This window comes from Ascaphus truei, chromosome 13 (assembly GCF_040206685.1).
Source record: "Ascaphus truei isolate aAscTru1 chromosome 13, aAscTru1.hap1, whole genome shotgun sequence".
Lineage (NCBI taxonomy): Eukaryota > Metazoa > Chordata > Amphibia > Anura > Ascaphidae > Ascaphus > Ascaphus truei.
Genome location: NC_134495.1, coordinates 12,465,945 through 12,483,238, shown reverse-complemented (window position 1 = coordinate 12,483,238; position 17,294 = coordinate 12,465,945). Strand labels below are relative to the sequence as shown.

The 17,294-nt window shown below is 49.5% G+C and overlaps 2 protein-coding genes across 2 annotated transcripts in view; both read left to right on the top strand.

The window, feature by feature from the left end:
* Positions 1-9,446, top strand: part of UFD1 (ubiquitin recognition factor in ER associated degradation 1) — a 10,572-nt gene extending 1,126 nt beyond the window's left edge. The window contains exons 2-12 of the mRNA XM_075568553.1: positions 39-171; positions 600-632; positions 1,414-1,535; positions 2,342-2,472; positions 3,004-3,076; positions 3,997-4,065; positions 5,119-5,184; positions 5,722-5,769; positions 7,029-7,117; positions 7,930-8,011; positions 8,781-9,446. Of these exons, the coding sequence (XP_075424668.1) occupies positions 39-171; positions 600-632; positions 1,414-1,535; positions 2,342-2,472; positions 3,004-3,076; positions 3,997-4,065; positions 5,119-5,184; positions 5,722-5,769; positions 7,029-7,117; positions 7,930-8,011; positions 8,781-8,855 (921 nt within the window). The 3' untranslated portion in view covers positions 8,856-9,446. The remainder of the gene's footprint in view (positions 1-38; positions 172-599; positions 633-1,413; positions 1,536-2,341; positions 2,473-3,003; positions 3,077-3,996; positions 4,066-5,118; positions 5,185-5,721; positions 5,770-7,028; positions 7,118-7,929; positions 8,012-8,780) is intronic.
* A 2,594-nt stretch (positions 9,447-12,040) lies between these two features.
* On the top strand, positions 12,041-16,958 carry C13H22orf39 (chromosome 13 C22orf39 homolog). The gene is made up of 3 exons (XM_075568550.1): positions 12,041-12,128; positions 14,187-14,354; positions 15,402-16,958. Exons 1-3 carry the CDS (start codon positions 12,105-12,107, stop codon positions 15,528-15,530), a joined length of 321 nt encoding a protein of 106 aa, XP_075424665.1. The 5' UTR covers positions 12,041-12,104; the 3' UTR covers positions 15,531-16,958.
* The last annotated feature ends 336 nt before the right edge of the window (positions 16,959-17,294 follow it).

Here is a 17,294-nt window from a genome sequence, read left to right as displayed (position 1 = left end):
GCATCACTCCCTGTTTTTTTTTCCTCATTCTCTTTCAGTTTCCTTTTAACATGTTTGATCACCCGATGCCTCGCGTGTTCCAGAACCGCTTCTCCACGCAGTACCGCTGCTTCTCCGTGTCCATGCTGGCCGGGCCCAACGACAGGTCTGACGTGGAGAAAGGAGGGAAGAGTATGTGGCGCTGCCGTAACCGCACCTGGCTGTATCATTGGATAACAGGGCCCGGGACATGGGCGTCATGTGATCAGCGCCTTTATATACTTATATCTGTGGCTGGTCTCCGACTGCCCCTTATGTTACTGGCCTATCTCACCCAGAATGGCAGTTGAACTTTCTCTGTGTCTTTCAAACTGCCGGCCTGCTCCGACATTCCACCCGTCCTTCCTGCCGTCCAATCCCATCTCTTCTGTTCATGTGTTGCCAGGCAGATCAGGGACAGCGTCTCCCATTCCCAAACGCAGCATGTGATAGGTGGAGCAGACCAACTCTGCATTGTTCACAGTATACATATATTTGTATCAGGGGCTACATAGATCATTATTTTTTTTTATAGTATATATAGTATGATTTATGTAATAAAGTCTTCTTCTTATTTTCAGTTATCATGCCCCCGTCTGCACTGGACCAGCTCAGTAAGTATTCTCTGTCACAAACAATAGGGAGATCAATCTTATTATTATTAATTATTGTGTTCACTCGGCAGCCTGCGTCAGATCCACCAGGCTGTTCAGAAAAGAAAAATGAGGTCTCGAGAGCCATCGATCTTTTCCCTGGATATTATTACATCAGCTGATGAAAACGTTGCATGAGCGTCTAATACAGGGGTGGCTAACTCCAGCCCTCAAGGACCACCAACAGGTCAGGTTTTCGGTATATCCCTGCTTTCAGACGCACTGAGCCACTGATTGAGCCACCTGTGCTGAAGCAGAGGTATCCCGAAGATCTGTTGGTGGCCCTTGACGGCTGGAGTTGGGTATGCCTAGTGTAGTAGCTGCCTGAAATAATACAGTTCCTCCCTCCCTGCCCAAAGTAATCCAATTATTAGAATACACCACATTTAAAGAGTATTATAGCGGATATATAGATCATTGGGTATGAACGAGTCACTGTAGACTCCAAGCTTTTGTATTGGTCAGACAGAAATCCAGCTTCTCTCTGGTCTTTCTCTTCCCAGTTGTAACAATGGGACAGGACCCCAAAAAGTGGCCGGATATTGTGTATCTCTTTTACATAAAAGGGTCTTGTATTTGTGCTGCTAGCACATTTCTTGCCTTGGACGAGAACAAGGGGGCATCCCATTTATTTTATTTACACCTCCAAAATGTTCCTGTGGGATTTGGGGTGGGGGGGGGGTTGAAGTTGTGATGTCACAGTGAGCCCCTGCTCACGTCCGCCCCTGCTTCTTGTCACCAGGTCGGCTGAACATCACGTACCCCATGCTCTTCAAGCTGACCAATAAGAATTCGGACAGGATGACGCACTGCGGGGTCCTGGAGTTCGTTGCAGACGAGGGGATATGTTATCTGCCTCACTGGGTAAGTGGCAGGGTTCACTTGTTTATAAAGCGCTCGGGGGGGGAGGGGGGAATCCCGACGCATACATTATCACGTATAGATGGCGTACTACTAATACATGGCAAGGAACGGTGTTAAACACTACAAAAGGATTCAACAGAGAGTGAGAAATGCCAGTCATTGCCGTGCGGAAGAAAGCAGATCCAAAACGTGAACGTTTGCTCCAAAGTACGGTGTTTAGAAGGAAGATATTTGAACCTGATCAGCACAGAAGAGACCTGCACGGGGGGGGGCGCTGTTTTAGGGTTAGCTGTCACTAAATTTGCTTCCTTACAACACTATTCCGGATGTCACAAACTGCTCGGTGTCACTAAATAGTTCCTCTAATTTATACCAGGGGGGCGCAAACTTCTGCTGCTGCGCCCCCCTGCCTGCTCTACCCCAGTGCTCTCGCCCCCCCCTAACCTTGGTGCCGGCATCAAATGACGCCGCGTTGCCATGGTGACGGGTGTCAAATGACGCCTCGGGGTCATTTGACGTCACATCATCCGAAGCCGGCTGAGTCGCGGTGAGTGAGTAACGAGGCATCGCAAGGTACCCCAGCATTTAATTTAAATACCTTCGGGAAGAGCGCAGGGGACTTCTGTAACCGCCGTGCCACCCCCCCCCCCCCCAAATTTTTGCGCACCCCTACTCTATACACTGCGATGCCATCTTCTCCTTTCTTGCGAAGATGTAATCTCTGAAGGCTAGGGGACTTGCGGGTGCGCAGCCCGGGAGAATACCTCCCGTGTGCCGAGCGCTGATGCGTCTGCGTCTCTTCCCAGATGATGCAGAATTTGCTACTGGAAGAAGGGGGCTTGGTGCAGGTGGAGAGCGTCAACCTCCAGGTAGCCACCTACTCCAAATTCCAGCCGCAGAGCCCCGACTTTCTGGACATCACCAACCCCAAAGCCGTGTATCCTTTCATAATACGTCCAGGTGTATCAGGTGGGGAATAAATCCCCACATCTTTACTACGTGCCTCTCGCTGGACACCCCCTCCCCCCCCCCCCCACGAGGTGGTGTCTGTTCCACCTGTGCAGGTAAGTGTACATTTTAGGATTCCCGTCTATTTACCCTGCTGGGGAGCAGGAATCATGGGCGACAGAGGGGAGGAAAACACTCGTGCAAGGGAGGGCCAAGACCAGTCCTCAAGGGCCACCAATAGGTCGGGTTTTAAGGAAATCCCAGCTTCAGCAGTCTTTGACTGAACCACCTGTGCTGAAGCAGTGATATCCTGAACACCTGGCCTGTTGGTGGCCCTTAAGGAATGGTATTGCCCCTCCCCCACCCCCTCACTCGTGTCACTTTGTCTCTACTAATTCAAAGCCGGTCAGAGCCCGAGAAGACCTGAAGCCCCTGTATTTCTTAACCTCGGCCCCGCGGAAGGGAGCCGCAGAATAACGCCGCGAGGAGGGCCCGCGTTGCTCCTTAACATTGAACCAAGATTAGAGAATGCCTTGAGGAACTTTGCGTGTCTCACCACAGGAGACGTCATCGCCATTAACTACAACGAGAAGGTCGGTCATTTTTATTGGCGCCCGGCGATTGTTTGTCCTGTAATAACTAGTGGTCAAAGCGGCTAAAAACGGAATAAACAAATCCTACATTTATTATATATCGAGGCAATGCTTTTTAAACTCTTATTTCGTAAAGGTTTTAGTAATATCCACGCTGTAGAGGTTTTCTTAAATACACTTTATTTCTAAGGAAAAAGCAATTGTAAGCTCGTTAATAAAAATAAAAAACCGCAAGAAATAGGGGTTTTATGTACCTGCTAGTACCCCCACGTTTTGAGCACTGGATATATCTCTCCCTCTCTCTCACCCTCTCACCCTCTCTCTCACCCTCTCTCACCCTCTCTCTCACCCTCTCTCTCACCCTCTCTCTCACCCTCTCTCTCACCCTCTCTCTCACCCTCTCTCTCACCCTCTCTCTCACCCTCTCTCTCACCCTCTCTCTCTCTCACCCTCTCTCCCTCTCACCCTCTCCCTCTCACCCTCTCACCCTCTCCCTCTCACCCTCTCTCTCTCACCCTCTCTCTCTCACCCTCTCTCTCTCACCCTCTCTCTCTCACCCTCTCTCTCTCACCCTCTCTCTCTCACCCTCTCTCTCTCACCCTCTCTCTCTCACCCTCTCTCTCTCACCCTCTCTCTCTCACCCTCTCTCTCCCTCTCTCTCCCTCTCACCCTCTCTCCTCCTAATCCTTGTCACGTTTTTGTTGATGGCTTACCTACATTAACCGGCACCAGATCCCAGTTATCATATAATGTGTGTGGTGTTATGTACGTTGCTATTTTCCACCTCTGCTGGGGGGGCTGCAATCTTCCCCGAGTGGGGGTCTGGGAGCAAGCTGCAGGACTGGAAACGCCCCTGCTCCGTCACCCGGCCCCTCTCCGACGCCCGGACCCCTCCGTGACTCTGCCCTTTCTGCTCGCAGATCTACGAACTGCGCGTGATGGAGACCAAGCCGGACAAAGCCGTGTCCATCATAGAGTGCGACATGAATGTAAGTTCCACGTTTAACCCCTTCAGCTCCGGAAGTGCGTCCTCCCAAATGATCGGGTTGGCAGTGAGAGCCTCGCAAAGCAAAATCCATAAGGTCACAAATAATGTTCTGAATGTGGCCCGTCTGCGTTTGCACCCGGTATTCGGTTATTTCTTTTCTGTCTGACTTCATTACAACTGGGAGAGGGCAGTCCTGGGAGAGGGCAGTCCTGGGAGAGGGCAGTCCTGGGAGAGGGCAGTCCTGGGAGAGGGCAGTCCTGGGAGAGGACAGTCCTGGGAGAGGGCAGTCCTGGGAGAGGGCAGTCCTGGGAGAGGGCAGTCCTGGGAGAGGGCAGTCCTGGGAGAGGGCAATCCTGGGAGAGGGCAGTCCTGGGAGAGGGCTGTCCTCGGACACTTTTTATTCTTAGCTAGACCTGGGCGGAAGAGTCCAAATCCGTGCCCCGGACTCGTCGGAGAGACTCTTTGGATATGCTAATGGCTATGCAAGGTGTATTTAAATAAGTCCCCTTCCACACTTACTAAAAGGATTTCCATACCAACTATATAGAGTTGGTAAGCCTAAGGCCTTGTCCCCACTGCTCGCGGCTGCGCGTTCTCTGGCGTGAACAAGATACGGCCCCAGTCATTGCCTGCAGAAAGCGCGATGCGCGACCGCCTTTGCCGAAAGACGAGATTTTTTGGCGCGGCGGCCGAGCAATGGTCACATCACGGCAGCGGTTCAGCCAATGAGGGCAAACCAGCCGCGTGACGTCATGGCCCCACCCCAGCCACCCATAGCTCGATGCAGTTAACGAGCGCCACCAGGCACCCCGTCGCGCACTGGGACCCTAGCCTAACGCACCAATCGAATGACTGGATTAGTGTCAGACCCGACAGGACTAGAACCCATAACCAGGCTGCAGTACTAGCAGTGCGAGCTAAACCAGCTGCTGGGTAAAGGGGGAGGGGGGTATCTGCACCAAAGAGCTTGCAATCTAATGGGTTTAAATAGAGAGAGCGCTTGAATGACTTGTCATGTTGCGGGAGTAGTTGACGCTACGCTCTCCTGTTTCAGGTTGATTTTGATGCCCCGTTGGGCTACAAGGAGCCTGAGAGACCGGCGCAGCACGAGGAGCCGACGGTAAGAGCAGAGTCGCCTCACCCATGTGTGCCGGGATGGGGGGGGGGGTGTAGCGGGGAGTAATACAGCTCCTGTGATTCTGTAGGGTGCTTTTTATTTAATCCCTTATGCGCCCTATACAATAATTGAACCTATTATGCAGCGATAGGATTTCCTATGCGCAGGGCACAGGTTGAGAGCTTGTGTGTTCCATCTATAAACATGATGAGACCGCTTCAGGGGCGTGTCAGAGCACCCCGACTTGTTTAGTGGTCCCCAGGTATAGACACCGCATTGTATTCCAAGCCACCTGTCTTCTGAAGCACACAGGCAGGACAGGATGTATATGGGGCTTTCATCGGAACGTCTGTCAACATTCATCTCTGATATAAGATAATAAGCATGAAGACTGCACATTATCGTTTATTTGTAAAGAGCCAACATATTCCGCGGCGCGGTACAATGGGGGTACAGAGTGACATCAATTACATAAACAAAAATCACTGATGTATTGTGTCCAACATGTTCACATAACGTGTAAATCTTCCCTTCCCCCAGGACACTGAACCTGACCACAGCGAGTACGCGGTGGACATGCGGTTCAGGGTGAGTAAGGCTTTTTTAGGCGCTTTACATTGATAACCGCGCTGTCTTTGCGTTCGGGGACCGTGGGAGGGATGCAGTGAGAACAGTGACCCGGCGCGGGGGGGGAGGGAGAGGCAGCGAATCAAATCCTCGTCGCCCACACTTCCCCATGTAGTGTGTTCATTCTCGTGTGTTTAGCCCCTTCACTACCAGCTCCGCCTGCAGGACAGTGCATTACAGCAGGGGTGCGCAAACTTTTGGTGCTGCGCCCCCCTGCCTACTCTACCCCAGTGTTCTGCCCTCCCCCTTACCTTTGTGCCGGCAACAAAGGACACCGCGGGGGTCATGTGTTGTCACGTGACCCCCGCAGTGTCTTTTGATGCCGCATGGCGATGGGAATCAAATGACGCTGCGTGGTCATGCGACGTCATGTCACATAACCCCGCGGTGTCATTTGCCGCCGCGTCGCCCGAAGCCGGCTGAATCAATGTAAGTGAGTTACAGAGGCCTCACGCGGTCCCCCGGCATTTAATTTAAATGCCTTGGGGAAGAGCGCGGGGCCTCTGTAACCGCCGCGCCCCACCCCCCCAAAAAAAACCTCACGGGACCCCCAGTTTGCGCACTTCTGCATTACAGCAAAGAGATTTTGATGGCCACGTACAAACAACCCGTTTCCTTCAGGTCTTTTCGGCCCAATGTTTTATAGCATTAATTATGACAAAGTGGGGGAAAGAAAAGCATACGCACACAGGATTATTATACGTCGGGAGAATATATCGACATTGGCTTTTTACGATGCGGTTTCCAAACCAGTTGCAGGACCCCAGACTTTAGAGAGGGTTTACATGGCAGATATTTAGGTTTTGGGTGTGGACAGTCGAGGAGGGGCAGCTCAGAACAGGAACCCGATACATTAGGACAGAGTTGGGCCAACTCCTGTCCTCAAGGGCCACTAGCAGGTCCGGTTTTCAGGATATCTCTGCTTCAGCACAGGTGGCTCAATCAGTAACTCAGTCTTTGACTACACCACCTGTTCTGAAGCAGGGATAGCCTGAAGACCTGACCTGTTAGTGGGCCTTGAGGACGGCAGTTGGCCACCCCTGCATTAGGAAGCAACTTCAAACTGGTTTCCGAATGTACAAAGTGAAGCTGATTGGGGTTTAGCGGTGTGACGCTGTGTGCTCACCAGACACACAACCCCCCGTCAGCTGCAAATCAAACCAAACAAGGTACCGGTGTTCCCGGTGCGGCTTCCAACCCCCTCTATGCTTCCGTTTCAGGCTTTCACCGGCTCCGGGAATAGATTGGATGGGAAGTTAAAGGGGATCGATCCCAGCCCCAACCCGTTAAAACCAGAAGACATACGAAGGTAACGGGGGGCACGTCCGTCCTGTGACATCAACATAACGGAAATGCTTTATAGGGGGGTGGGGGGTGGGGGGGGGTGTTAAACACACACAACCATTTACAGCAGGGGGTGGGCCAACTCCAGTCCTCAAGGGCTACCAACAGGCCAGGTTTTCGGGATATCCCTGCTTCAGCACAGGTGGTGCAGTCTTTGATTGAGCCACCTTTGCTGAAGCAGGGATATCCTGAAAACCTGACCTGTTGGTGGCCCTGGAGGACTGGAGTTGTCCACCTCCTAGTTTTACCCCTGCATAGTCGAGGGGTGGGGGGGGGGGGGGGGGGGGGGAAGAAAGGTCTGCATCGATGCATTATGTAATTTTGTACAAATGTAGCACCCTGTGTGGTGATATGTTGTGTTATATTGTGACGTCATTGCAATGATATCATGGGGAACCTCTGAGACATCGGGTTGTACTGGGATACATTATCCAGGGAACAGTGTCACACACATCTCATCTGGACACACGTTTCTGCGTTGGGATATTCATGTACATCTGCAGGTCTCTCGTGCCTGCACATTCCCCTTGTGAAACATAATTAGGAAGTGTTGCTTTGCCTGCCGCCTTCTGGATCAATATCGGTACAAAAGCATCAACTGGTTATTTTCACAAAGGGTTAAACTCAAAATGTGCGTCCTGAACGCCTAATGTGTTACATGTATCACAACCTGCCAAAGAGGAACAAAAGGAGCACATTGCTGGGTACCAATGATGCATTTACTGGGTAATGTCTTGTGCTGCTGGTTCTGATTTTGGTCTTTCTTGCCTCTCACAGAGGAATCCCCAACTACGACTTCAAAATCGGAACAATCACTTTCATCAGAAACTCTCGTCCGCAAGCGAAGAGGGTGGAAGAAGTGAGTGTGTGTCTCCCCTCCCCCCATCTCCCTGCTGTATCCTGGGACGTCACCTCTCTCCCCGTCACTCTGTAGCCCCTCATCCGAGGTCCCCCTCCCAGCTCCCTGCTGTGTCCTGGGATGTCACCTCCCTCTCCATCACTCTGCAGCCCATCATCCGAGTGTCTCCCCCTCCCAGCTCCCTGCTGTCCTAGAACGTCACTCTGCAGCCCCTTATCTGAGTGTCCCCATCCTTTCAGCTCCCTGCTGTGTCCTGGGACGTCACTCTGTAGCCCAGAGAGTCTTTACATTTCTGTGCTCCTATATAAAAGCACTTTACAAAGCGCTTGGGCATCACCTAACTAGTTTTGTGTCTGATGCACTAATCCCTGGTTCCACCTAAACAGCAGCAGAAGACCATCCCCCTTCTGAAGGGCTTACTGTACAATACCAACACATTTTACATTTACCTCTCCAATAGCAACAGGAAAACTGTGCTCTCCCTCCTTTTATAATAGAGAATAGTCTGGAGATATTGTCTGAGGAACGTGTATATTCCAGTGACGCCCAATGTTGATCCCTGCAACGTGGTGGATAACGATTGTCCGTTTATCCCACCGTGTCGTTGCCTTGAAGATTCAAACGCTTCCGTCGTTGTCGATCACACTACGCTGGGTTTACATTCCTTTTGTGTTGGTGTTGCCCTGGGACAACCTCCGTGTCGAGGCCGTGGGTCCCCTACTGTCCCATGTATTTGTGGGGTAACTGGTATCTCTCCCTTTGCCTGCAGGACGACGCAGCGAGCCGCTTCATCGCGTTCTCGGGAGAAGGACAGTCCTTGCGGAAGAAAGGCAGGAAGCCGTAACTCCCTGTGTGAAGTGGAAAATAAATTAAAAAAGAGACTGCAGTGCATTGATTTTATTTCTTCATGTGAGCGTTAGAAAACATGTCGGACGGCTCCACGTGGAGGAGAGTGTGCGCAGGGTAGTTATAGAGTGATCTGTTTATTATGTAAGGCATGGGGCTTCTGGCTTCCAAAGCAGGAGGCCTTACCCCTGCTTATATAATACCAAGGAGGCTTTGCTATACACATGTCGTTAAATACTTAAGTGTTTAGGCATTACAGCAAATGGCCAAGAACTGTAGGATTACTGGGCGATCGGGTTTGCTATGTGAGCCACAGATCTGTGTGCAACACATTATAAAAACTAGCGTCATTCAGGGGAACGCCTCCTTTACACGCAAGATATGTATATCTCTTTATTTCCGAATTATTTAGGGACACTTTTGACACCTGCAGTGTGCGATATGAAAATGAGAGATGGAGGCGTAGCCAGCTTCTGTGGGGCAAAAAGAATTCAGATACATATTTATCGAAATTCTATTAAAAGCGATGAGTGGGGAAAAAAATTACACAAGTTTACAGTGCTTCTGTCCAATAAACCTCTCAATATTCCAGCGGTGCCTGTTTCCATCTGTTTTGTGTTTCTGTGAAGATGACTTGCATGTGGTGGGGTTTACGATAAATAAAAATACCACTTAGGGTGCGTTTGGATGTCTCTGGAAGATCTGCAGAGCTATCTTTCCCCACAAAGGACTCTGAAACCACAGCTGCATTAATTCTGGACCCCTTCACAGCCTACATCTGCGTCACCCCAAAGGTGGACACCTGAAAGGGTTCCCCAAGAGCTGCTCCCCTCTAGGAGCCAGCATGCTAAGGGGTCAACACCATCCTCTGGAATGTTAATGACCCAGGAGGATAAAGGGTTCTGAAACCACAGCTGCATTCAACCTGAACCCCTTCAGTCTACATCTGCGTTGCCCCAAAGGTGGACTGTCTTTGGCGCAGCCGTTTGCTGATGTTTGGAAATGTTAAAGCTGCTCTATTGGATCTGAAACTCACCAACCCTCTCATCCCCTGTACCAAATGTTTCAAATTACCCTGCCTACAGATTGTAAACTCCATGAGGCACCGCCTCTTCTCTAACACAATATCAATCTTGTCTGTAAATGTTACTTATGCCCATATAATCATTTCTCTGACTGTCCATGAAATGTCTGTAAATTGATTGTATAACCTCTGTTGATTTTATGTAACCATGTATTCTTATCATAACTGTGCCCAGGACATACTTGAAAACCAGAGGTAATTCTCAATGTATCTCTTCCTGGTAAAACATTTTACAAATAATTATCGCTTGACAAACAGTTCTTCCACTGCCGCAAGGGATTCAGGGTAATGAAATGCAAATAAGCCCAGTGTGTCACTCTACGTACCCATTTTAACATGGATCCTTTTAGGCGTATGCCTGCTGTATTATACACCTTTTTCAGCACAGCCTGGGTTACAGAAGTGCAGAGCCAGTAAATCTATTCACAGACAGCTATTTTAATCTTTTGGGTCCCATCAGTGTGAGGTAGGTTTACTGGCTCTGCATTTAAACCAAGGCTGTGCTGAAAAGCTGTGTAATGCGGCAGGCAGACGCTTATAGGGGTCCGTGTTAAAATGGATAAGCAAAAGGTGACACTGCTCATTTGCATGTCATTACCCAGAAGCCCTGGCTGCAGGGGAAGCACTGTATGCTGGGAGATAATGGGGAAGGGCAGGGCGACAGACCTGTCTGAGACGTGAATGTGCTCACACGTGGTATTTTTATTTACTGTATAGTGGAAGGGTTTAGTCCCCCCCCCTTTTTTTTTTTTAACTAACCATATCTTTTGCATGGGAAGCACGAGTTCCCGGGAACGAAACTGTGCTGATTTCAGTTCTGGGGACCCCCCTGCTTTCCAAGATACACAGTGGCGAAGGTAACGCTGGTATTTCCTGTTATTTAAATCCCTTGCATCACACTGGCCAATAGGAAGCAACAACGGATGATGTCACGGAATCCTATTGGTCCGTGTTATACAGGAGATTTTGTGACATCATGTCACGTGACCCGCGGCGTTATTTGACGCATGTGACGTCACATCACATGGCCCCCCTGTGTCATTTTATGCCGTGGTGCCATGGCGATGCGTCACACAACCGGCTGAGTGGAAAGATATATTAGACAGCACACAAGGTATGTATAAAGGGAAAACAGATCAGGTGGTGGAATCGGGAGAACCCTACTTCCTCCCAAATAATCTAAATAACACACAAATGTTCCCGGCACTCAAAATGAAAACCAAGAGTGAACACGGGTTGGAGGGGGGAGTCCAGGGCAAGGGTGCCCCCTTGCCCTGGACTTTTTTTACCCCCCTCCCCCCCCCCCTGTGTTTCCTCTCCCTCCTTCCCCCCCTTCCCTGTATTTTTCCCTGTCTGAGTACATAGTGTTCTCTTTGGTCCTTGTTTGACCGTTGTGTGCATCTTACGTGTTATATTAAATTCTTATTTTGGCTGATCCATTCACTCTTGGTTTTCATTTTGAGTGCCGGGAACATTTGAGTGTTATTAAAGTAAGTGGAGTGTTGCAGAGGCCTCACAGATCCCCTGGCATTCAATTAAATGCCTTGGGGAATAGTGTTGGCCTCTGCAACCGCCCGCGCCCCCCCCCCCCTCCCTCCCCAGAAGAATCTTGCGCACCTCCAGTTTGCGCACCGCTGGTGTATAATATAACTCACTATAAATAAGGCCCAGAACATGAGGCAGTTTGTTTATTGGGTGGTTATTGCACCGTATCTTTATTCATAATACCATAAACAGTACACTTAAAATACAAACAGAACAAAATATGCATACAGTATTACAGAAATACAACTGGGATTATGAATCATCGAACTAGGTGTAAAGAACCCAAAAGTAACCTGACCTGTGGCAAAAGAGGCAGGTATGGAAGTCTAAACAACCTTTGTACCTATTTATTCCTAAAGGAAATCATCTGGGAATAAAGCATCTCTCTCATTGGTCAACTGAGCTGTCACTCCAAAATGTGCCCTCATGTAGTAATCACTATAGTGGGCGGGACCTCTTTCTACTAGGCACGCTACACTTCTATGTCCCGCCTACACTAGGAGAGCTGGCCAATCGCAACCTAATACTGGTAAGACCCTCCCAACAACGCTCATTGGATGAAGGCCTCAGGGGCGGGGCTTTGTGATAGGCTACCTTGGGGTGGTTGGAGGAAGCAGCATGGCTGACAGGGGCAGCTGGAGGGTGAGTACAGGCGCACAGGGGCAGCTGGAGGGTGAGTACAGGGGCAGCTGGAGGGTGAGTACAGGCGCACAGGGGCAGCTGGAGGGTGAGTACAGGGGCAGCTGGAGGGTGAGTACAGGCGCACAGGGGCAGCTGGAGGGTGAGTACAGGCGCACAGGGGCAGCTGGAGGGTAAGTACAGGCGCACAGGGGCAGCTGGAGGGTAAGTACAGGCGCACAGGGGCAGCTGGAGGGTGAGTACAGGCGCACAGGGGCAGCTGGAGGGTGAGTACAGGCGCACAGGGGCAGCTGGAGGGTGAGTACAGGCGCACAGGGGCAGCTGGAGGGTGAGTACAGGCGCACAGGGGCAGCTGGAGGGTAAGTACAGGCGCACAGGGGCAGCTGGAGGACACACACACACACACATTTATTGCCCTCACAATATACTCTGCGCTTTACAAAAGAGATGATACAATAACAGGGAATTATAGTACAATAATTGTAACATACAAGATCAGACAATAGGAAAGGTAATCCCTGCCCCGGAGAGCTTACAATCTAAGTGGCACGTTGGGAGACTTACAGAGACAGCAGGTGAGGGAATAAGTGCTGTAGATGGCAGTGCTTGGCCACACTGGTTGGTAGGAGTGACTGGGTGTGGGACAATAGCCAAGAGTCTGAGCTATTGGGATGCTTCATTTATGAGGTGTGTTTTTAAAGGAGCAGGTGGCCCCACCCCCTCCCCCCAGGTGGGTAGCAGGGGTCTCTGGAGCTAACCACCTTAATTTCATTTACAGGGATCCACTGCTCCCTGAGACTTACCTCTGTAGGGGGTGCCGGTAGCAGCTCTGACTGGGCTAAGGCAAGAGAGCAGTAGAGGTGAAAGGGGTGGAGTGGAGAGAGTTATGAGTAGAGCAGGGGCAGAGCAAGAGATCAGAGTTGATATGTAAGGAGCAGATGAGTGGAAAACTTTAAAGGTAAGGAGGAGGGTATTGCAGGTGATCTGAAATTTGATGGGAAGCTTGAAGAGGGATTTAAGGAGATGAGCCTGTTCTGCGAGAAATTAAAATGATTGGAACTGCAGAATTTTTGAGAGATTTGCAAAGGAGAAAGTAGTGAGGGAGGGAGGCCTGTTAGCAGCATGTTACAGTAACCCAGACGGGAGAGGATAAGGGCCTGCATTTTGGGTTTTAGCAGTAGATGGACAGAAGAGCAGATCTTAGTGATATTACGGAGGAAGAAGCAGCTACAAATTTTAGCCATGCTGTTAATGTGAATGGAGAAGGAAAGAGAAGAGCCACATATCACTCCTAGGCAACAGGATAGATGGTAGAACCATTTATGGTGATGGGGAATAAAGGGGATATTAAACCAGATTTCAGGGGAAATAAAAGGAGCTCAGGTTTATAATATTAAGTTTAAGGTGGCTGAGCATCATCCATGAGGATATAGCCAGTGGTAATTCAAGACATGTGACTGGATTGTAGTGGTGGGTAGATTATCTGTGTATCATCTGCATAGAGATGATGCTGGGAGAGGGGGAGCCCACCAGAACAGAGCCCGGAGGTAAAACCGGCAAACAGATCCACAGAAGATAGACATGTGACAGAGACTGAGAATGTGAGATGAGAACCAGGACAGATCTTTGTTGCAGATGCCAAGAGAGATTAGAATATGAAGGAGAAGAGTGATCGACCAGTGTCAGACGGCAAAGCTCTGTGTATTCCGTGATTCATGTACATGGCACATCACCGCAGTAATACACGTGGCATAATAACAGGAAGTATCATGGGAATAAGCGCTACAGACATAAAAGCAAACCTGAGGAAACAGCAGTGTCTTCCCCCAAGAGCTTGCAATCTAAGTAAATGCATAATATTAGTGCTGCTTTGTAATCCTGTGTGTGTGCGCGCACTTCTGCATTCTTTAGGGCGGGTGGGTGCTATTAACCCCTTCAGTGACAGTTTGCGTGCCTGGCCCCTCTGACTCTGAAGGGTGTGGCCCCTGTAGCTCAGAACATGTTGCAGTGAAGGGGTTAATAATAAGCTGTTGTGTCCCGCCCCCCCTCCCCTCCCGTCAGCCGCCTCGATCCTGCGAAGATTACAGGGACGAGTGGAAACTCTGCAAGAGCCTGCGTAACCTCTTCCATAGTTATTACACCCACGGTGAAGCCCCGGCCTGCCAGCAGTGGACGAACGACTTCTCCGCGTGCCGGGATTGGGAGAAAAGCCGGAGCCTGGAGGCCAAGGTTAGTACAGCCGGGAAGAGATCCCGTTATGTGTTCCCATTACCCGGTTCTGGGATCTGTACGTGCGAACGAAGGCGTATTTCAGTGGCAAGGTCACTGCCTTTTTTGAAGTGGGTGAAGCCGGGGTCAGCTTTCCGTGACCTTGGCAGGTCCCGTGACCTTGGCAAGTCCCGTGACCTTGGCAGGTCCCGTGACCTTGGCAGGTCCCGTGACCTTGGCAGGTCCCGTGACCTTGGCAAGTCCCGTGACCTTGGCAAGTCCCGTGACCTTGGCAAGTCCCGTGACCTTGGCAAGTCCCGTGACCTTGGCAAGTCCCGTGACCTTGGCAAGTCCCGTGACCTTGGCAAGTCCCGTGACCTTGGCAAGTCCCTTTTATCTTCCTTCCACTATAATCATGTCACGACCGGTTACTATCCTGGGTCCACTTGCTGTACACCAGTGGCGGGCAACTCCAGTCCACAAGAGCTACCAACAGGTCAGGTTTTCCGGATATCCCTGCTTCAGCACAGGTGGCTCAATCAGTGGCTCAGACGAAGACTGAGTGATCTGTGCAGCATCAAGGACTGATTGAGCCACCTGTGCTGAAGCAGGGATCTCTTGAAAACCTGACCTGCTGGTAGCTCTTGAGGACTGTAGTTGGCCACCCCTCCTGTACACACAACCTGAGATCCTTACCACAGAAGCTGCTGGGTTTACATCTGCCTCCCCAGGGGAAACAAAATGGCTGCCAAATCTTGAAGCTGCAATCGTCGTCTGTTGGGGCTTCCTATTGCTATTTAAATCCCATTTTTAAAGTCCAGGAAGTAACACCCACCGGTATCTCGGGGTCAGGCCTTGAACCTGAAAATAGCACTGTCCAGCTTTGGGGGGGACCCCTGGCAAATAGTGGGGATCAACTGTGGCGAATCAGCTAGGGGGCATTGCTGTGATACTGGCGGTATGTATAAGCCAGGACTGTGCGGCGGGCGCCCGAATAAGTCCGCCAGTGTAACGGAGACCCTCACCGTGGTGTTTCTGCGATGACTCTCTTCTTCTCCTCCTCTGCAGACGGCTCTGAGGCAGAGTGAGACGGCCAGGCAAGTGGAGAAACAGAAGCACCCCCCCGTATGGACGCTGAGGAAGAGACCCCCAACAGACTGGTACCTGCCCCTGGACACTCAGAAACCCCAGCAATAAGATGGGGAGGAGGGGGTGTCAGGACATGTCTACACCCAGTCACGGAACAAATCCACGGAGTGCCACGCCGTGCACAGCTGCCACAGTTTTATGTTATGGAGACAGTGTTTTAACGCCTTCAGTGGCAGGTGCCATATTTGGTGCTGAAGGAAAATGTTCAGTGCATTAACACACAATAAAAAGAACAATTCTGAATAAATGGCCATTAATATCCCAGCACAATATGAATAGAGATGTTCTCTGCCTTTGAGGGAGTACATTTAGGGCAGTTATTGGTGCCTGTAGGATCAGCACAGGGTTACTTGTTACTGGGCCCCAGGAGAGATGTAAACATTACCTTTTTATTTTATATGTAGTAACAGCCTCTAATCGTGGGGGAGCACGCTAATTTGTCCTTTAAAATCAGAATTTAAAACATTTCCAGCACTTCACAACCCAACTGCACCTGTTGGTACATCTCCTATTATACCCTTTATGGCAGTAATGTGCTGCTACATGCCTTTGAATTTAAATATTCATATATTCTAACCCATCTGCCAATTAGCTGTGCGCAATGCAGCGCGGACGCACCCCTCCTCGGTCCTGATGAGGATTGGTGTAGAAATATCCACACCTGAGAGTATTTTAGCTGATGTCGTTACGTACCTTAGCCCCTCCTCCCCTAAAGAAGTGTGCAGTAGCACACGAAACGGTTGTCGGGTCTTGAGTGACGGTGGTGTCGGTGCAGGAGGCGACGCACACACGGAAGCGGTCTTGAGTGTGCAACAACAGACACGTATAGTGAAGATTTATGGCAGAAGTGACAGCTGCTTCTCATGTATTTTATGTTACTAATGGGCTTATGCTATATCTATTGGATATCTAGCTGTAGTATTTAAAGGTATTATCTGTACTTGGGTACTTTATCAGGTTAATATATACCAATCCTGTTTGACCCTATGGCGAAGCTAGAAACTTCACTATACTAATACAGTACTATGACATTGTAGCTATAGTCAGTCTATGTAACCACTTACAATATACTTGGATGTGTTCACAATTGAGACAGCTACAATAGTATCTACCTTTGTATCAATGATCTGATCTTTGCTAATTAATTTTGGGTATGCTATCACACCTCTATCCTAGGCTGGGGGAAACGTTGCAAATGATGTAGCTGTTCATCTGATACATACTCTAACAGCCTTATGAATTCTGCTTCTGCGTGGATATGTCCCTGATCACCTACCAGGGATAATATCCAGTGACACTTATTGGTATTATACTTACCCGAGTTCAGGTTATCCAATATTGTCCATTATTGTGTCACCTATCCTTTTTATGATTCAGTGCATATGGCTTTTTATGATTCAGTGTATATATTATTCTCACATGCGTCGTTGTTTAATAGCATCATTAATTAATAAAATGTTATTGTTTTAGTACTCATCAGTTGGTAATTCCTGGAATATTGCATATTTAGCATTATTACTTATCAAGTTGCTACATCAATAATATTGATAATCTATGACTTAAGTCTGAAAAGAGATATATATATATATATATATATATATACACACACACACACACACACACACACACACACACACACACACACTTGAGTGCAGTTGTGAAAGGGATCTAGTGTGATTTCTGTAAGTTACACGCTATGCGTTAGTGAGATGTAAACATTACCTTTTTATTTTATATGTAGTAACAGCCTCTATAATGATGGGGGGGCGTGTTAATTTGTCCTTAAAATCAGAATTTAAACCATTTCCAGCA